The sequence below is a fragment of the Festucalex cinctus genome, chromosome 14 (assembly GCF_051991245.1).
Source record: "Festucalex cinctus isolate MCC-2025b chromosome 14, RoL_Fcin_1.0, whole genome shotgun sequence".
Lineage (NCBI taxonomy): Eukaryota > Metazoa > Chordata > Actinopteri > Syngnathiformes > Syngnathidae > Festucalex > Festucalex cinctus.
This window is the reverse complement of record NC_135424.1, coordinates 15621298-15642302: the sequence shown is the minus strand read 5'-3', so window position 1 is coordinate 15642302 and position 21005 is coordinate 15621298. Positions and strand designations below refer to the sequence as shown.

At 39.1% G+C, this 21005-nt stretch overlaps 1 protein-coding gene across 3 annotated transcripts; it reads left to right on the top strand.

Moving 5' to 3' along the window:
* The first annotated feature begins 296 nt into the window (after positions 1 to 296).
* kif16bb (kinesin family member 16Bb) lies at positions 297 to 19156 on the top strand. 3 transcript variants are annotated; one of them, XM_077496033.1, is made up of 19 exons: positions 297 to 452; positions 522 to 585; positions 691 to 792; positions 882 to 998; positions 2865 to 2962; positions 4484 to 4599; positions 4713 to 4855; positions 5101 to 5269; positions 5909 to 6031; positions 6146 to 6318; positions 6421 to 6483; positions 6598 to 6657; positions 10543 to 10662; positions 10774 to 10825; positions 10926 to 11060; positions 12226 to 12305; positions 12765 to 12838; positions 15596 to 15686; positions 16673 to 19156. In XM_077496033.1, exons 1-19 carry the CDS (start codon positions 406 to 408, stop codon positions 18773 to 18775), a joined length of 3930 nt encoding a protein of 1309 aa, XP_077352159.1. In that variant the 5' UTR covers positions 297 to 405; the 3' UTR covers positions 18776 to 19156. The 3 variants fall into 3 exon arrangements, with proteins under 3 accessions (XP_077352159.1, XP_077352158.1, XP_077352160.1); XM_077496032.1 differs by having other exon boundaries at positions 10923 to 11060; XM_077496034.1 differs by having other exon boundaries at positions 353 to 452; positions 522 to 580; positions 10923 to 11060.
* The last annotated feature ends 1849 nt before the right edge of the window (positions 19157 to 21005 follow it).

The window sequence follows — 21005 nt, the reverse complement described above, 5'->3', positions numbered from 1 at the left end:
CTCTATTGGAGAAAAGATGCTACATTTCAAAACTGGCCAAATATGTTACTGACGTCTTTTTTTTTTTTTTGTTTCATTTATTTATTTATTTATTTATTTATATAAAGAAATGTGCAACATCTACGTCTTCTTTTTTAGGAAACGAATCCTGTTGTATAAATATGCAACAAACAGTCTTTATGTTACAAAATACAATGGAGGGTATATTTATTGCACTTTATTCCACCACCAATGTTTAAATCTGCGCTTGTAAATGGTGACCTCTACTGCATAAAACATGCACATCCTTAAAAGGTAACTCAAGACAGTGCACAGGTGTATTAATTGGCAGTGGATCTTCTCACAAGGTCTCATTACCGACGCTCACGTTCAACGTGGAAGGTTGCTGCTTTTATTTTCTCCGTGATGGCCTCAGTACGTGTTGCAGTTCGAGTCCGTCCACTTAACAAAAGGTAAAACAAAAAGCAATATACGTAAATAATTTATTTACTAACAAAACACTCTTATTTACTTCTCCACAGAGAAGAGCGATTATCATCAAAGGTGGTGACTCGTTTGGAAGGAAACACCATATATTTGTGTAAGGTAGGTACAGTGTTTTTTTTTTTTTTTTTTTTTTTTTTTGTGTTATCAGCAACGCGCCATGAGCCAGATTATTACAAAGTAATGGATGCTCTTGAAATTCTTCAGCCGTCATCGATTCGAGGGGACGATAAGAACACAAAGATATTTACTTATGATTTTTCATATGATTCAAGTTACAAAAGTCCCTCATTTGCATCCCAGGAGAAGGTAAATTATTTTTTTTGTTTGCACATTTTGCTTTTCTTGTTGTAAATGTTAACAGTGTTTATCTTTTTGTTTGTTTATTTATGTTTTAGATATTCAATGATCTGGGACATGATGTCTTAAAAGCTGCATTTGAAGGTTTCAATGCCTGTGTTTTTGCCTATGGCCAAACTGGATCAGGGAAATCTTACACCATGATGGGTCATGCGGTAAGGTTTCCAGGTTTCCCAACCCTGTATAAGCTTTAAATCCATGTACTGTATAATACACACACACACACACACACACACACTTGCACAATATTAGGTACATTAGGGGTTAATGAGGATTTAAAATACTCATTGTTGGAGGACATCGGTGAAGTACTGAGTAGTTGGGCTTAGGCCCTAAACGGGTATGCTGGAGCCTGTCACAGCTGCCCAGGGGCAAAAGACGGTTTGCACCCTGGGCTGGTTGATGTGATAATTAGAAGCCAATGAAGCTGCTGGAGGTCAGGTGTGATGACTAATTGAGTGGGTCCTGGGGTAAGACTTCTGGACTAGCTGTCATTTTTTGCATGATGTGCACCAGAAAGGACTTGCAGTAGTCGAGGCTAAAAGACTAAGGCTGTGAGATCTCCAAAATAGTTTAGAATCCTAATTTACCCCTTTTTGACCAAACGCCCAATTATGTGAAGGCTTGACAACAGAACAAAGTTGCTAGTGAATGAAATGAGTGCAACCAGAGCTACGGTTGTAAAAAGAATGTGAACCATTTGGAATGACCAGGATTTCTGGATAATTTATTTGTTCATAATGTGTGTCAATAAGTCAAAGCAATTGACAGTCTGCTTAATCTAATACCAAACAATTCTGATTTTGCTGGCAATAGTGGTGTCCAAACTACAGCCCAGGGGACATTTATGGTCCACAAACCATTTTCTAGCGGCCATCACAGCATATATTTAAAAAAACAAAACAACAAAAAAAATCTTGACATGGTGTGCAACCTCAATAGTGCGTGTGTTTGGGAAAAAAGTGGGACGTACCTGACGACTAATACATTTCGAATTTGAGTGTTTTTTGATATGCAAAGAAACTTTAATCAACAATTTCTCTTTGTATTGCCACATGAATTAAGTTGTTTCTGAATCAAAAATGTTTTCCTCCACCTTATTTGATCTGTGTCAAGATCTGGTTTGTGAACATCACATTGATTAAGAGCCTCAAGTGAACTTTTTATTTTATTTTTTTCAAAACACCGCCAGTGATGATACATAATTGCTTGCTTGGTTTTAGCATGTTTTAAGAAAGTCGGACGATGTTGGTGTCCCTTGCACCCTTCGATTTCTCTGTACATTCACGCTGCTGGTTATGACTTCTCTAATACCTAATTGGAATTGTGTGATTTTCAACTAATCCAAGTGTATGAGATCCTGGAGGCACACTAAGTTTTACCAGAACAGTTTGGGTGCTGCGGAGGTGCCATTAAAAAAGACAAACGTATGAAAATGAACCAACACTTTAAACCACAGTCCACACGTAGAACACAGCCACCATTCTAATGCTCTCCTCCTGTCCCAATATAATCAGCATTGAGGAGCTTACACTGCAAAGCATTTTAGTAGTGCTTACCCAGCGTGAACGCAATGCTGACACATTTCTACATTAGAAAGTAACCTCATCAGACATCTCTTCTTTCTTCCATTTGTCTCCGTGTTTTCCTGCACTAATCAGAAAACGTGATGAGTGCAGCAGCGCGTGGCTTTTCCATTTCCCACCTTGCACTCAAATGTGAATTTCACTCTACCAAGGGGTAAATGGTTGTCTACCAGGAGAGCATCACTGCTCCTTTCAACACACTTGATTATTAGTAATTACATAAAACGTCCTTAATGCTAACCATCTACTGCTGTGTAATTAAAACAAGGGATCAAGAGATTGCTTTAACGCTTCAGTAACTTTGTAGTAGTAGTAGTTCCACCGCCTCCGCCATGCCATTTTTGTCAACAGCAACACAAACACTCACATTAAAAGAGTACAACATAACTACAGAGTTTTGAGTGTTGTAAACTCTTGTTTTGTTTCATTTGCCAGGAAGAAAAAGGTTTAATCCCACGTATCTGCGAAGGCTTGTTCTCCAAAATGTCAGAGAGAAGCATAAACAATGTGGTGTCATTTCATACAGAGGTCAGGTAAGGGACCATGTTTTATTTATTTATATAGAAGTCAAGACAAAAATTTCTTTACAAAATCGTCTTTACTGCATGACCGACTTCTGTTCCAGTACAGCACTTTGTATCCAGCAATGCTTGTTTGAAAGTGCTTTATAAATAAAGTTGAGTGATTTTTAAAAAGAAAAACAGTAACGAGGAAATATGTGACTGGTAAAGTTTTCTTTATCAATTTGCCATGTTTGATATGAGTACAGTAATACCTATACATTTGTGAACATAGTCTCCCTCAATAATTTAGGTTTATAATCTGGGTGATTATTTTATTTTATTTTTTTAACATGGCTCCTAATCTCCAAATATCCAGTAGGTCTCAAACCTGCAAACGGTCCCCCCAAAAAACTCACCTCAGTTGCATTATTAAATGGCCACTATTAATCCTGCACCGTACTAATGAAGTTAACTACAATATTCTGAAAGTCAGTGCCTCCTTTGTAACAAAAAAAAAAGGTTGCTCCACTTTACACCTGCTGCTTACCCTCAGTGCACCTTGCCCTACTTCATGCCTCCTTTTGCTCACAAAGAACTTGCAAAGCTAGCAATTTCTTCTGTGCCCTCCTCCGGTTTGCCAGATCTCCTCCTGTATTGAGGAAATTCAAGTACATCCACATTTTGGTGCTTGCAGTGCATTTGTAACCCCTTTGGTTAAATTCAACCCCACAACTGTTTGTTTGCCTTCTTTAGCGTTTGCTTTTTAGATGACTTTTCATTGACTTAAAAAATGCTTAATTTTAATATTGTTTTTCTCAGGTTTGTTTGCTTAAGTTCCCTCATATCCGTTGTCGAAAATGGTACAATATGTAACTTGCTTCTTATAAATGAGTAACATAAGCTCTTACAAACAATAATAGACTGTATATAAAATTTGAACCTTTTTTTTTTTTTTTTTTTTTTTTTTTTTTTTTTTCCTGTGCTTAACACAGAGCCAAAACACTTGCAATTCTGGAAAACTCTTCGGCTTGTAATGCTTTAGACTCTAACACTCTTCCTCTCTTGCAGTCTTCATTGTGTTGAACCAAAACTTGCGTGGTATAGAGTATATGCTTTAGTGAGAGTCTTCCTAAATAACTTTGCCTTAAATCATGTTAATCATATATTGTGACAGTCCTGTTTATATGCAACCTATTTGGTACAGTTTTGTCATAGCTACCTAGATATTTATTTATTCATTTATTTATTTATTTATTTACGTACTAGGTTTGAAATCTTATTTGAACAAAATTGCTATGACTCTTGTCTTAAGCCAAAATTTATCTGGGCCATAGAAAAAAATATATATATATTTTTTTTAACTGTATATTGTCACATGTCCTCATATCAGGTTCAATCAGAGTGAACGTCTTGTTCTGGATGAAACATTCCTTCATTGATTCTAGAATTTTATTCATTATTCGCTTTTTGATGGAGTTCACTTTTCCCGTTTGGTGTTGTCATTCAAAACACTGAGCTAACACTGAAACCCTTTTGGACTTTGGATACCAGCTTTATGGAAATCTACAATGAACGTGTGCATGACCTTCTTAAAAAGAGGACTGTACTCATGGAGGGTGGCGGATTAAGAGTGAGAGAGCACCCGAGGGATGGACCTTATGTTGAGAGTAAGATTTGCCCCAAACACATACATTCACTTCCTTCTAATATACCACACTCATGAGTTGACATAAATATGGTAATTTCTTAAACGTAAAAAGTAAACTTCCTCTGTGCTTAGATCTGTCCAAGCATTTGGTCCACAGCTACAGCAACATGGAAACGTTGATAGCTGCTGGCAACGGAAACCGTATCACCGCAAGCACATGGATGAATGACTCCAGCAGCCGCTCGCATGCAATCTTCACCATCAGATTCACTCAGGTAAGGTGTGGTGTGCATAAGGAGTGCACTGTGTTAAATTGGAGTACATCTTGAAGTACCCTTGAAATTTTGGGAGGTTGATAAAGGCTGTGTCTCAGGAGGTCTAATTAACCTGATTCTCTATTGGTGTCCTGAACCTTTTCAGTAACTTCAAAGGATGCTTTTTCTTCTTCATTGTAACATGCTCTTTTGTTGTCATGCTGCTATGTGCTTGAGTATACCTCTGAAGGTTTTCTTTGCCACAGACATGGTTTGATGCAGAGTTGCCACGTGAGATGGTGAGTAAGATCCATCTGGTCGACTTGGCTGGCAGTGAGAGGGCAAACACCACGCAGACTTCGGGCACCAGACTGAAGGAGGGCGCCAACATCAACAAATCCCTCGTCACCCTGGGCAATGTGATCTCAGCTCTGGGTAAATGGCACTAAAATCAGGACTAACCTACTGACACCTTGTTGACTTGTGCCAAAAGAAATATTAATGGGAAAATAACAGTAGCAGTTAAAAGGGGGAAGTCAACCCAAAAATGTTCTTTACAATGCTGTATGCATCTCCACTAGTCTAAATATGGCATTCTGATTAATATTGTTTGTAAAATGTGTATTAAGCAGCAAAATCCACATTTGTAATTGATCTCAGGGGCGGCCATTTTGCCACACTCGCAGTTGCTGAGGTAATGACCAATCTTGACTCAACTGTTCTGAGTTTGGTCATGTAATGTTCCAAGCTGAGCTGTGATGTCAATTTCACTTTAATTTATTAATTGTAATGCTGTTTAGATTACGTGGGCTGCTTAAAACATTTTATTGTAAATAACTCTTTTGGGATGACCTTCCCTCTTAAGCACAAAATTATTTACACCCAAAAGAGAACTAGTGAAAGTGAATTTTAATTTGAGGGTTGGATTACTTTTAATTTCACCATGGGTATATAAAGAGCTTTCCTGAAACTGATGTATGACATAATTGTTATAAATTAGTTGTTTAGGCTACTGACCATGTTGAGGACAGATTAGAAATTATTTTTTTAATATGTGCGCTTTTGATCTTCCAGCCGAGCTCAGTGTAGAACAACCGGCAACAAAAAAGATGATCTTCATCCCGTACAGAGACTCTGTACTTACATGGCTGCTCAAAGACAGTCTTGGTGGAAACTCGAAGACTACTATGATTGCAAGTATGTACTGTATACACAAATGCACACTTATAAACCAGGTAATCCACCCCCCTGCTTTATAGTATAGCTCTTATTTGTACATTTCTCTGATGACCTCTTGACCTCTTGTTGCAGCCATTTCCCCAGCTAGTGTTAACTATGGGGAGACCCTGAGCACATTGCGTTATGCCAACCGGGCTCGAAACATCGTGAACACACCCACAGTGAACGAAGATGGCAGTGTCAAGTTGATCCAGGATCTAGAGGCCGAGGTTACCAGGCTGAAAAGTCTGCTAGAAACCAGACGGGTCCTGTATTGTTCCTGTCCTGCAATATTGGCATATGTTTTTGCCGAGTTGATTACATGGACATATATTTACACTTGGATGTATTTATATGTACTGTTACAGGTTTCTCACAGTCTGTCTTCTTCACTGAGAGTTGAAGAGGAGCTGCATCAAAATGAAGAAAAGGTCTGTATGCCGCATATATAAAAGTAATAGTTATACTAATGGTAAAATGAAGTTAGTTAACTGAACAGTTTTAGGGTGCTTATTTAACTTATGTAATGCTTCCAATTGCTGCAGGTTTATACTGTAACCAAAGAGTGGACTTGCAAATGGGAGGAGACTCGTGGTATTCTTCAGGTAAGGTTACTTTTTGTCACAAGTTTATCCTCTTCAATGGAAGTTTATCTTAATTTCCTGGACAATTGTTGTTTTAGTTAAAAAAAACAAACATTTTCATCCTTTCAATACTAGAATCCTTGTTACCTGCTGTCTTTTCAAGATAGAAGCAGTTTTGACACTTATGCTTGCAGTGAAGTACCGCCACCAGTTGGTGTCCTCGCAGCTCCTAAAAACATCCAGACATGTAGGACGCGCATAGTCGGGAGGGAGAGAGAAAAACAGAGTCAACCTGGCATGAAATATAACTTTGCATCTATTAAGATTTAAATGGCATCCAAACGCTGAGTTGTTGAAATACTCCTCATGTGAGAATGTGACAGTGTTTGGAAGTCTGGCAAAGAGAAACCAAAATGACATGCACTCTGCTGCAACCCAATATTATGTTTTGAGGCTGTGAGTTAGCAAAGCCCCAAAGGTTCTAGGAAAGAAAAAAAGAGCACCACCATTTCAACAGTTCACTGCTGAACAATTTTCCTCTGAATGTTTTCCCAACATCCCAAATCACACCAAATGCCATCGTTTTGGGCCTCATCATAGTTAGCCAAGTAGCTTGTTCCATTATGCATAAACCGGGATCGTGCTTGTCATGAGAAGCAGGGGTTTGATTTATTGTCCAATAATACATGCTCGACGATATACTTTGAGTATTGAGCAGTTTTCTTCACACCTAAATTAGGGATATTTCTAAAAATGTCTCAGAATATATTTTATATTCCAAGACTGTTAAACCACTTATTTGGTATATGGATACATTTTTGGGTCAATTCGTGTTCTGATCTAGCACTTCTTTAAGTGGCCATTCAGAATGTACATGCCGAAATGTCGTATGTTGCGCGGTATTAGTATCCTATGCTCTAAGTTTAGCAGGTGACATTTTGGGGGACTTGACAGTCCCTTACTTAAAACAATGGTACTGGAACTCATTAGCAGCTGTCATTGCTCCTAATTATGAAATCTTGATTATTGACATATGGCACTTTAATCTTGTATTGGTGGGAATGCAGTATTAATGAACCGTCTTGTCTGTTTATTTTGGATGTCATCATAATCCATTTGACTAAAGAAAACTGGCATTATAGCTGTTTACATTCCTGTGGACTCGGTGTATCAACCGAGCAAAAGGCCACTGTACTGGTGAACAGCAGCAGGCGCTCTCGTGATGCCAAAATTAGAATCATTTTAACAACTTTTTGGATTTGATATTTGTCGCCCAGTAGTAGTACATTTGCATTTTGTCTGGGTGGAAAAATTAGAAGTGGGATTCTGTCATACTTTTGCAGACAATGGAGGTAGGGTCGGTACTTAATTTAGATAAGTGGAATAACTATCTTCGCTCAGCAACAACTTTTTTTTTTTTTTTTTTTTTTTTTTTTTTTTAATTTATAAACTAAGTGCTACTTCTTGGGTAAATTGATGCAAAGGGCTATAGTTTGATACACACTTCTGAAATAACGTGCTCAAATAATTTTTTTATACTAATATTAGCAATTTATGTTAAGATAAAGTTAGTTCTTTCTCACAATAGATAACATATCAATATGCAACATTAAAAAAAATATATCTATGCCACTGTTTAAATTTTCATATGGTCACTTCTACAACAGCCTTAGACATTTTAATTTTGCTGACAAAAGTATATTTAATGGAAGTCAGTGTTCCTTTAACCAAGGTCATCATGAATTACAACCTGCTCACCAGCTCTCTCTAGTGAAAAGCCAATTTTATTTTCTTTGGTTAACATGACACACTGACTGACTGTGTGCCCATCTGAAATGCAGCGTTCACTGCCACGTATGTGCATGTGAGGGGACTCCAAGCGCATTTCATCTGTTCCCTGATGTCAGAGGAATGTGACAGTGCATTAATGTGCCAGGCCTCTCCCAACTTCTAATGAAGTCTGTGAAGAATCCCTTTTAATTAACAGGCCCCGGTCGATACCTCTCCTGCTTCATCAGGGGGATGGTGGGGAGGATTTCTTCAATCTCTCAACTGCCACAGAGTGAGGCTGTGGACGTGTTTCTTGTCACTGCCCAATCCATGCCGAAGTGAGTAGGAGGCAGGCGTTTATAAGAATGGTGGCTCTACAGTTCCCCATATGCAAGATTTTCTACTCTACCTCTTGGGGAGGTACTCCTGATCATCCATAGCAATCTCAAGTGGTAGTCCAACATCTTAAAAGGAGCATACCTCTTTGAGGAGCACTTGTGCTTGGATGTAGACTCCGGCTTATCGAACCCCAAAGCCCTGAGAGGGACATTATTGGCTGTGAACGCTTGTCTAGTGGTAAATTTCTCTTTTATGGCTCAATTCAGTGTGGCCTTTGAACCCAGTGGATCATCCCAGGCTAAACGCTTCATTTCTTGCCAATTGAGTTGGGAATTACTTTTGGAACAAACTCTATGTGCTCTGAACAGTACTGTACATAAAATTCTATCACATAAAGGGGAAGTCGACCTTTTTTATTTATTTATTTTATCTTCAACTGTTTTCTGAATCTGAGCTGTGATTGTTACCTAAGTAACTGTGATGTACTTTTCAGTCAACAGCAAGTGACAAAATGGCCACCCCCTGAAATGGATACAAACTAGTATTAGTTTTGCTACTTTTTTCATAGTCCACAAACACTATATTAATCAGAATGGTGTGGTAAGAGTAGTGGGGTACATACAACATATAGTTCAAGGGGCTGTCTGCCGGATTCACTCAGGAAAATGCACTTTTTAAATACAGGATGTACACACTAACGTTCTCTCAGTCTACACATCTGTGTTTTTGTTAATCTTTTGTGGTAATTTCATCCTAAACCCCCACCTCCCCAGCCCGTATTTTGCCATTTTGTGTTTGTTTTGTAAACAGCGGGACGTTTCACGTTTCTGTGGAAAGACAGTATTTACAACCCTCCAGCCAATCACAGAACGGGGGGTGGCGTGTCGCAAACGAGGCCGGGCGAACGTGTCAGATGCGTGACGTCACTCCCGCGGCAATTTGAAAGCACGCACGGATTTTTTTTTCCTTCACTCACTCATTCACACACGTAAGCTTCTGTGAGTGGGGGGAAAAAAAAATAAAAAATCAGTGCATGCTTTCAAATTGCCGTGGGAGTGACGTCACGCAGCTGACACGTTCGCCCGGCCCCGTTTGCGACACGCCACCTCCCGCTCTGTGATTGGCTGGAGGGTTGTAAATACTGTCTTTCCACAGAAACGTCCCGCTGTTTACAAAACAAACGCAAAATGGCAAAACACAATGTGTATACTGAGAGAAAGTTAGTGTGTACATCCTGATTTAAAAAGTGCATTTTCCTGAGTTTTTAAAAAAAAAATTTTTTTATAAAGACTGCCTTTTAAGGGGCAATGTTGTAGTCGGACATTAACTTTGGAGGATCCACTGTTGTAAGATTCGCTTGTTTTACCTTCCATATAGCTACATTCTTAATGATGTGGAATAAGTTTATGTTGACATACAAGCTTGCGATGGTTATGCATCACTGGTGGCAATGGTGCGTGTTATATAATGTGTGTGGCTGCTGGCACTGCGTCTTTTTCGCTCTGCGAACACGATGTACAGTTTGACTCTCGCCATGGTAATCTAAATGATTTATTGCAACTCTCTCCCAGTCAGCTACTCGACTGCTTCATAGCAACACATGGCAAAAACTCGGCTATTCTGCTTGGCCTTCAGGCAAGGAAGAGCAGTCATAAAGAATTCAGTTTTCTGCTGCTTGTCATTAAATGTCTGTCAGCTTTTTTTTTTTCTTTTTTTTTCTTTTATTGTGTGCCATTTCGACTACAGGCTATTGAGATGGTCTCTGTCCTTCTCAGGATAATCTTTTGTGTCCCATAGGAGGAAGCGGTGGCTCTGAAGAAGGAAGGGAGCACAGTGGTTTTGGACTGCCAGTTACCCCATCTGATAAGCATTGATGAAGACTTGCTCAGCACTGGCGTCGTCCTTTATTATTTGAAAGTGAATGAATGGAGTGTTTCATCTTTGCATTTTCTGTTAATTGGTCTTTAGGATTGCAGTAGAACAAAACACACACCTTACATATTGTCTTGTGATTAATCACCACTGTAGGAAGGCAGAACCACGATAAACACAAACAAAGCATCTTGCCGTTTGAATATTGGTGAGTCAGGGTTACTAAATTATATTGCCCATTGTTGCATCATCTGTTGATTTACTGACTCTAAATTGCATTCTTGACATGTTTTTGTTTCTTATAGAAGATGGTGATTCTGGACTTGGCAGTGAACACTGTGCCGTTGAGAACCATGCGGGGACTGTTACACTCATCCCTCAGGAGGGTGCAGTGTGTTCAATCAATGGCACCGTGGTAACTCATCCCTGTCAGCTGACTCAGGGTAAGTTTGCCTCATATTCTCTGAGAGAGAAATGAAATGAAAGGAAAGAACTTGTTCCCATATTTGGTTATTAAGCTGTTTCAATTTATAAAATCCATGTTGTCCTTGGCTCTTGCGGACCACATTCTTGGCACGGGTGCATTGTAAATACAGCTTTTCATAAAATGGATAGTTTCTCTTAATAAACATTTCCAAGGGTGAGAGGCCAACAAAGCCCTGGGCTGTTTTTCCTTAATTGGCAGATGGAGTTGATAGCGGCCCACAGGTTTGAAGTGGGAGCTGAGCATTACTCTTTGAAAGGAGCGAGTCAAACAGTGTTGAGACTCTTAACCTCTTTTGTCCAAACAGGCGCCGCTTGCCGGGCCTTGGAGCCTTCCTGCTTTCTGCCCGCTCTTCATCAGGGCTTGGCTTTCTGAGATAACAACTCAACGGCGCGGCACAGCCTTCTGCTAGCGGTCTTTCATAACCATTTCAGCTTTTCCCATATCCCCTTCACAAACAGCTGTATCTGAGGGCATTTTCTTCAACAAATGTTTGTAATTTTCTGTCCAACAGCAGCTGAAATCTATCAGAGGCTGTCCTCGCAGGTGCTTTGTCACTTGTCTAAGTCATTTGTAGTTGCAAGATTAGAAATTGCCGGAGCCAGCGTCGAGGCGGAGATTTCATGGCAAGGCCTTGAGAAAATCTCTGGCTGTGATTGCATGAATCGGAGCCTGATATATATATATACACCCAAATATCACTTCAATTCGATCACTTTTTGAGGATTACCAAGCCAGCCTTGACCGTTTCTCTCTGGTAGATCATCCTGTGGTTTAGGTCGCTGCCATTCACGTTAGAAATTGCTTTCTTCGTAGCTTTTGCTCATTTGAGGAAATGTAGGCCAGCTCCCGTTTTTAATGCCAGCAGGTTTTTACTGAAGTCACTTCAATGTGTTGAAACATTGACAGCAAGGTTTCTAACGGCCAAGTCTGGGGTTCTTAGTAACTTTTTATGAATTATGGATGATGTTCTGACACTACATCATTACTCTTGGTGGCAAACGTGAAGAGCCTCAAATCTTTAATTGCTGGACCTGTCTTAGTAGGGCTCGCATTATTAATTCCAAATATTTGGAGCTTGCAGGAAGCTTGGTAATTTTCCATTCTAACTCCTTTTTCTTCAGGTTCCATCATACACCTTGGGAGAAGAACCACATTGCGCTTTAACCACCCAACTGAAGCTGCTAATCTCAGAGAGAAGCAGGTGAGGAAGTCTGACCACAGCAGACATACTGTCTGTGGTCTGAATAGTTGCTAGACTTCTTTCAATCACTATCATCTGCATTAACTTAATTGCCTCAAAGACCGGACTTGGGCTCCGCTGGTCTATGTAATATTGGCTATGAAAGTTATTAACTTGCATATATTGAGAAATGGAGCCCATATTTTTTATTTTATTTTTTTTTAAGTTTTTCTAATTTTTCCAGCGAGAAGCTGAAAGCATTTTGAGCAAAATCGTGCTCGTTGACAAATGCACTGACAAAAAGGCATCTATCCGTAAAGGTCAATACAGTATGTCTAATATGGTACATCCATACATGATGTACTGAATGAAATGTCTTATCTATTTTATTTATATGACTTGACTTTATTAAGCAACAAATGTTTTTTTTTTTATTTGCATTATTGTCATTCCAGTCTTTTCTCCTCCTATTCTCTGCAGAGTGCGCGGATATCGACGACCACATTGTCGCCAAAATCTAAAGATTTGTCCAAGGTGACATTTGGTCTTCAAAGGTAAGACTTGAAGCAGATGCATACAAAAGACTCCTTGTGAAAGGGCCAGTTAAACCAGGTTCCTAATTCCCTATCTTGATGTGCAATATATGTTATTGCAAAATCAAAGCCATAAATCATGGCAGTATTTCTGTGACAAGTGGGAGCATGCAAATGGGCACGCCACCCTCAAGTATTTCAAGCTGTGCCAGTACAAATCACAGCTGGTCTAGATAGCCGAGAGGCTGTCCCAGGCTGGTTTCTGTAGTAGTTCAGTCGGTTATGGACTGCTGTGACGCCACATTTTATGAAAGACTTGACTTATTGCACTTTAAGACAATTCAGAATCTAAGTTTATATTTGCAATTATTAAATTAGTCTTATGAAAATATTTTCATCTCATTCCTGCTGATGTCAGTTTGTATAACACTTGAGTGATTATAACATGTTGAAATCATTTCACCAGTTACTAGCTCCGCAAAATTTACTTTGGAATGTAATATTTGTGGAGTTTTTATCATGTTCTTGACATTTAAGAATAATAAATGTTCCATAATTAATCAATATTGGATTGGATTGATGTGAATCAAATCAGAAAAAAATCGAACTGAACTCTTGTGAATCGAAATCTAATCGACTGATGAAATCAGAATCTTGCGAAGTACAGTTGAAGTGCGTGGGGAGAAGGATTGTGTCCCTGTGGTTTTGGAAGAGTATAAAGTTAAGGTAGCCTTACCCCTGTAATTTATTTTATTTTAATTATTTTTTTTTTTTTTAATATATATTGTTAGTCAGTCAGATTACACCTATTTGTTCATTATAGCTTGATGGAAGCTATCTCCGTATTGTAGTTCATATGCTCTGTAACCCACTCACCTCATCTTGGAATAGAAAGGAATTCAGCTTGACACTGAATTTAAACTAGAGGCAAGTTTACTCTCTCTCTGCACTAGTAGATAAATAATTAGATTGGGGCCGGTGTTTTCATTCCTCAATATCAACAGATATGGTGGTTTAGTTACACTCCCCTCTGAAAGTATTCTAACAATGAGTACCAATGGCCATAGCCTGTGCATCCATTTGAATGTCCTCAAGAAGCAAGCACTTGTGTACTAGGGAATGCATGACAGCAGTTGATGTTTTTAGAGCTAGAAACTCCTATCAAAAATGTCTATTTCCAAGCAGGGGATGTAAAAAAATAAAAATTATATATATATATATATATATATATATATAAAAAAAGAGGATTGAAGTATGTTAAATAAGTAAAAGGTGAAGGATGCCAGTGGCCTTTTAATCTTACCTTTCTGTGTGCTGCCCTTGGAAATAAAAACGTGTATAGACAACTCTGCTCTACGCTTTAAGAATTCAGTGGCTACTAATTGGATAAATATTTAGTCAACATTCCATCATTGTTGAAATTTCAAACTGAAAAGTCTTATGGTTTCTCTCGTCATTTTTGAATTAATGACTTCTATATTTTTTGCTTATTTGACTATATTGAAGACAAGCAATTTAGTTTTTTGGGGAAAATACAAATGATTGCTTAGCCCTGAGCTTTGAGATGCAGCATGGCTATTTCAATACACGAGGCAGAAAAGTGCTTTTATCTTCTCCTAGGCTTTTTGTATGCTTTTAAAATGAATTGCGTATCCGGTCAGCCATCAGATCTTGGCAGCACAGCCCATCTCAAGACCAGCGTCAACCACTGATGGCACTGCTGTTCAACTTTACTATAATTTCCAACTCTGTATTCATATGTAAACTTGAACTTTTTGTTCACTCTTGTAATTTAACCCAGACGAAATAATTTTGATACACTAGTACAAATTCTGACACCAACTTGATGTTGGGTAATTAAAAAAAAAAAAAAAAAAAAAAAATTCCGTTTATCATGGGTTTTACTAATGTAGCTTTTGTAAATGTCATGAAATCCAATACATTGCTTGTCACTGCTGAATATTATATATAATATACCAACTGTATAATGCAGGCAGTGGTGAACATGTCATATTTTCACAAATTCACACACTTGTAAGACATAAAATGGTCACCCTTGTAAGCAAATAAATGGTTTCAACCTTTTTTTTTTTTTTTTAATAAATACTATGTAAATTAAGTAAACAGCACCTGATAGATACTATATGCACATTAAAAATGTAACGTTTTTTGTCATCTTCGGGTTAGTTCCCTTTTTGTTTTAGCATTAATCATCTTGCCTGCAGTTGTATTGAGTTGACATACTCTTATAGTAACTACGCCATTGCAACACTAGCACACCACTTTAATAGCTTCCTTTGTGGATTCTGAGAATGTGAGGCTTTCTTATGCAATTTTGTTTCATCCCAGGAAGTGGACTTTTGAGCGCAGCCTCTCTTAAAGCTGTGTTTTTAACGCTGTTTTTCAGTACACAAATTTTTCAGTTTGATTGCAACTTATTTGCTCGATTCGCGGCAAAAATACTATATATATACATGATTTGCCATTGATCTGAAGCACATTCACTCCGCTGTATTTCAGTCTCATATCAGCATGCACCCCCCCTAATTTCACAGCTGGTAGGGTAGCTCTAATCTTATCCAGACATTTGATTGATGCTTTTCACACACAAAGGCTGCTTCTTGTATAGTGGAGTCCAGGCTTGTTGCAACCCTATCTTTAACCTTTAACTGATTGTATAAATGAAAATCCCCTATAGCATTGGCAATAAGATAATGTTATATTGTGTATTTGTGTCCATTATTTTCTGTTCTGATCTTTTAACTTCGTCCATTTTAGTGGGCTTGATCCACTTACTTCAAAGACCGTGGAGTCTGAAGTCGCAACCCACTATTCCACCTTTACGGAAGCAGATCGTTTCACGATGACTGTAAGTATGCATTTTATTTATTTTTAAACTAGAGAAGTTGTGCACTATTAAGATTAATTAAAAAAATGTGAGCAAAGAAAAACTGTCTGTAGCATTGAGGATAACCTCTCCACTCTCTGTGGGCCACCATACAGAGGCATGAAATTTTCTCATAGCTTCCTCAGATTACGTAGATGTTATACCTTTTTTTTTTAAATTTCATTCTCATACGGAGTTTTAATGACTTATGTGGAAAAACTAACTGTAGGGATGTGTGACACCACTTTTTGACAAATACCAGGATGAGTACTCAACTTATGAATAATTACCAGTAAAAAGTGCCAATTCCACTAGTACGTTGAGTTTGGATACATAAAATGGCAAAATTTTAAATTTGATTATTCAACTGATTTTTTTTTTTTTTTTTTGTGGCCCTTTTTAATTGATGTATTGCAATGTTGTGGACGAGCCTAATTGGGGACTGGAGTTGAGAACTTGCATTAGCTATAAGCTCTATATGCATCATACTAGCTACAAGCTTGTAACTGTTTGACTGCATTGTCCTTGACAAAGATTAATAATAAAAAAAAACTAATGAAAATAAAAAATAGGATAAGCAGTTCAGATGATGGATGGACAGATAATAAAAATAAGACCTATATATCCCAGTTTAGCAATTTTCCCCTTGAATTTACATGACTTTAGTGTCACTTTAATATTCTAATTTTATCTTATAACATCCACAATATTGGTCGCCGCTGCGAGTACAGATAACTTGAAATTAGTCCTACTATCGGCTTGATACCGATACCTGCCATTGGTACTTGGTCATACCTATTAAAATGCATAGAGGGCATTTAAAATGTACTTTTAGTATTTCAATCTTTTTGTTTTTGTATTCTAATGTAATAGTATACAGTACCTTGTAAGCAAATGATTGTGGCTGGTATAAAAGAAATGCGAGACATCACTGTTTTCTTTTTATCTACCGGCACAATATAAAATAGGAAATACCTGGAAAAAGCCCCGTCCCTCACACGAGTTTGGATTTGGATGGCGGCACACAACAGAATGGGGTAAGCACCAGGGGTGACCTGGAGCCGGAGATAGTTGTGTGTCATAAATCACGACCAGAGCTGATGTCTGAGCACCCTTGGAGGGAAGCCGGGAATGCTGCTGAAGTATCAAGTTGTACAAGAGCGCAAGTGTGGTCAGGGGATGGCAGCCTCCAGCAGACAAGTGTCCTGGGCCTAGGTGATGGATGTGTTATGAAGCCAGAGGGGAATGCTAACGAGATCCGAGGTGTTGTGGCTCATTGCTGCAAGGGGAGACCTGGCTCTGGTGGGAGCTCATTAGGCAACACGTCCCACCTTCAGCATACAGTCGAAACTCACGCTATGTCTGACCCCCAACAAACCAACACTCCTCGGCTTAAAGATGCTTGTAGCAGTCCATCCGAGGATGCCGTCTTAATAAAGGGACAGTTGGCCTTTAGAGACATAAATGATTGTGGCTCTTTGGCGGCGTCTGTAACACAGGTTGCACTTCAAAAATCAAGACTGAGTGCCTTGGTCAAAGGAGTGAGTTGGATTGTCAAAGATGCTCAGCGTTTCCTTTGGAGCTCATCCACACTGCTGCAGCAGTTGGAAGAGGAAAGAAAAACGCATTTTGTCACCTACTGGTTCAATCATCTCATTTCTCTTGTGAGTGCAAGCAAGGTCATGTCTGTAATTGATAGCCAAGTCCTTTCCCTAGTCAAAAGCAGTTGTGCCTTTTCATCTTTCAAGATCAGCGGTATTTATTCAATGGTCAAAGCGCTCCCATTGGTGCAGCAAGTCCAGATGGAAATAATGGAACATCTTTGGGCCAGTTATCAACAAATCACACCAGTCATGTCCCATACAAAGATCATCAAAGCAGATTTGAACCCAGATGGCCAACAGGAGGACAAAACAAGCGCTGAGATGTTCCAAATGAATGACACCATTACCCTGACATCCACAGACGAGGATCAGACATTAGATAACTCCACTGCGCAAACACATGAGATTGAAAGTTTTTTTCTCCCGTTGATAGATTTTCCCGCTGCCCTTGCGAACATGCAAAACCTCTCATATAAACGTCTAAAAAAATCTCTCCAGTCAGTCTTCCCCAGCACAGTGCTGGTTTCCCAAAAGATCGTAGCCCTCTTTGGGTTGAATGTAGCTCAAGTTGGCCAACCTCAACCTCGTCCTGCTCTCCTGGTTCTCTTGGAAACGGGTCTTTACACGTTGACTGCAGAATCTGAGCAGCTGATATTGTTCCACCAGCTCCCTTTCTTGCATTTGAAGGAGATGCAGATAAGCTTTTCAGGCCACGGCTTGCGTTTGATGGGAGCGACACAGGAAAGCATCCTGGGTGTGTACACTCACAGCCAGAAGCTCACCCAAGACGTGTGCTTGGCCATATTAGATGTCGTAAGCCCCGATGACGGCCAGGTCTCTCAGCACCCGCTATTTCATGGTGGCTTGATGACATTATCATTGGATTCACAAGATTGTGTACCTGATCTTCTGTTGGATACCGGCCTGAGATTGTGCTGCCAGTTTCAGAAGAGTCTCGCCGATCTGATTTATCTTCTTTATTGCAACATGGAAGATGGAACATCAGTTACCCTTGGCGATGTGCAGATCTTATTCTACACAAGCGCGAAAGTCTGCTTAAACTCCGGTGGCTGCTTTGAAACTGTGACTCAGCTTTTACTTACCGAAACACACATTGGCCTGGTACAGGAAGATGTCGTCTTTTATCCGACCCCACGCTCAGTCACCATACGGCCCTGCCATCCTCAATTCCGCAACTTGACTCTTCGTCGACGCGCCGATGTGCGCTGCATGTTGCTACATGATGAAGACGAGCGCGGAGTTGTCAGTCTGGATCTAATCTTTGCCAACACGAGGGCCGGAGGTCACCCTGAAAGTGTGGCCAAAGGAGCCGCCCCAACTGCGCTTGCTTCAGATTCATCCCCACATGCGGCGGAGGTGTGGAAATTAACTTTCACTTGCTCCACTGAGGCAGCATGCCTGATTAATTATTTGTCAAATGTCTCATCAACAACTGGCAGACAGTAATGAGCTGCTCAGCTTGAAGACGTGGAGAATTAGCAAGCAGTCCAAATAACTGCCAATTCTACACCCAAGTTTGAGGATTTATTTGATTCTTTCCACTAAATTGACATTTTATATCGTCTGACTCTAGCAATTAGGGTATTTAAAGCCCACATTTTGTTCTCCCCTCAGTTTTACCTTGCTTATTTTACCTGATTACACAGTGGTGATTGATTTATTTGAAATGTGTGTTCCAGTTCAATTAATTTGATATTTATTTAGAATTTTAAGGATTTTAATTATTTCAAATACATGTTCATGTTATGTACTTGTCAAATTGTTGATGCTGAATGCTTATGTACACATTTTTAATTTTTGAGTTTGTAAATAAATATAACCCCTACACTCATGTGGAGTTTATTTCCAAGTAGACTGCCTTCTCCAACTTGATCCCATTCAAGTTTGACATTTATTGCCACGTTCTAAATTTAAATTAACCAATTTTAGCGATTCTACCAGTATCTTTCTGCTTAAAATCTAATCTACATAGTTAAAAAAATGTGCTTCAGTGAGCCAGAGTCCATTTGCTGGATAAAACTGAAACACTATCATGCAGAAACACAAACATCTCCCCCAGACGTGTGACACCTGGGCTAAAATCAACTAATAAACTAAGTTCTACGTCAAAAGTAAGTTTTAAAATTAAGTAATCAGTAAAGCAAGTTACTTTTGAAATCAAGTGATCAGTTACTTTTATATGGAAACTGTGGTAACACCGAACTATGAAAGAACTTGGTTCTTACTCACAATTCTCTATGGTCAGAGGCAAATGGTCTCTCCCTTTAGTGGCTCAATCCAGTTTAGGCGATGCAGTGCAATCCTATGCTCCAGCAGTAGATGCCTCACTTTTGTACATCCACTGTAGATGAAAACATGAAAATCATTTTTCTGACTGAACTTTTTTTTTTTTTTTTTTTAAATTCGAATATTTTTTATAAGTCAGATGGTCTGCTGAGAGCAGATTGGAGTGTCAAACACTAATAAACTCAGTACTATTCACACTTGAACTTGTGACTGATTCATAGCGGTATATAGTTACAGCATGACTCTTTTAAATCACAACTGAAGACCTTACTTAGTTTTTGGTCTGCAAATGTTTTGAGCTCCTTTTAGTCTTCTTTTAATTGCATTTATGCCATTTTAATCTTTTATTTTGAGCACTCTATATATAAACCTGTCTTTAGAGACTATTTACAGCCAGCTTGAACAAGATTAAGAAATACAAAAGGGTGCTAAATAAACAAACTTTTCCTTGCTTACTTTTCTAGTTAAGCTGAAAACTGACATTACCAATCCGCTATTCAAGTGGAGTTCATCGACTGGTTTGAGTGTGATTGGGTCGTTGTGACTTCTTGCTGGGCTCTCACTGGTGAAAAGGAAGTGTTTGGTTTGGGCAGGCAGCCGATCCGGTTCCTATCCACTGGTGGGCACCGACTTTCTAATCACACCTTATGACTTCCCGATGGGTTCTCTGGTCCGAAGACGTGCCATCATTGACAGCTCGTAACTGGATAATTTGTTTACCGTCTACTTTGGAAGCATGTGAACGTGACCCAGACTGTTCTCTCACTGCTTAGTTGTTGATGGGATAAATCTTTTTGAGCCAATCTTAATCTTTCTGCCTGCCTGCAGTGGCCAAAGCGATTTAATGATTTACTTTTTCAGCAGAGGTGTTGAAAACTCTCATAAATCCATTTTCTTGTTTAGAAATTGGTTCATTTAAAAATTGGACTACAGCTAGTTTTCCTGTGATATCTCTCGCCACTGGTTTTGCGCCACTGATTACTGTAAACGTAACATTGTGGAGCAGTAAAGCCAACAGGTTGACTCGTTTACAAGCTGTACCAGTGTGGTCCATGTTCTGACAAGACGATGTGCTGGTTTATCCTGGCTGAGAATTGTTAAATCACCGTGCCGCTGTCACTTTTATTGCTGCAGTGAATCTCCACGAGTGGGCTGCATAATATGGTGCGCTGACTATACTGGTTTCTCTCTCATGAAGCTTCCCTGTTGTGTTTTATGCATGTGGCTTTTTGTTTGATGTCCTCATGCTGTTGAATTATGTAGTGCTATATTAGCACCAATAACTTCTGAATTGTGGCGTGCCTGCGTAGCTTAAAGCCGTTTATAAAAAGTAAGCTCTTTGTTGGATAATAATGCATGGACAGTATCTTCCTCCTGTATTTTAAGTCAA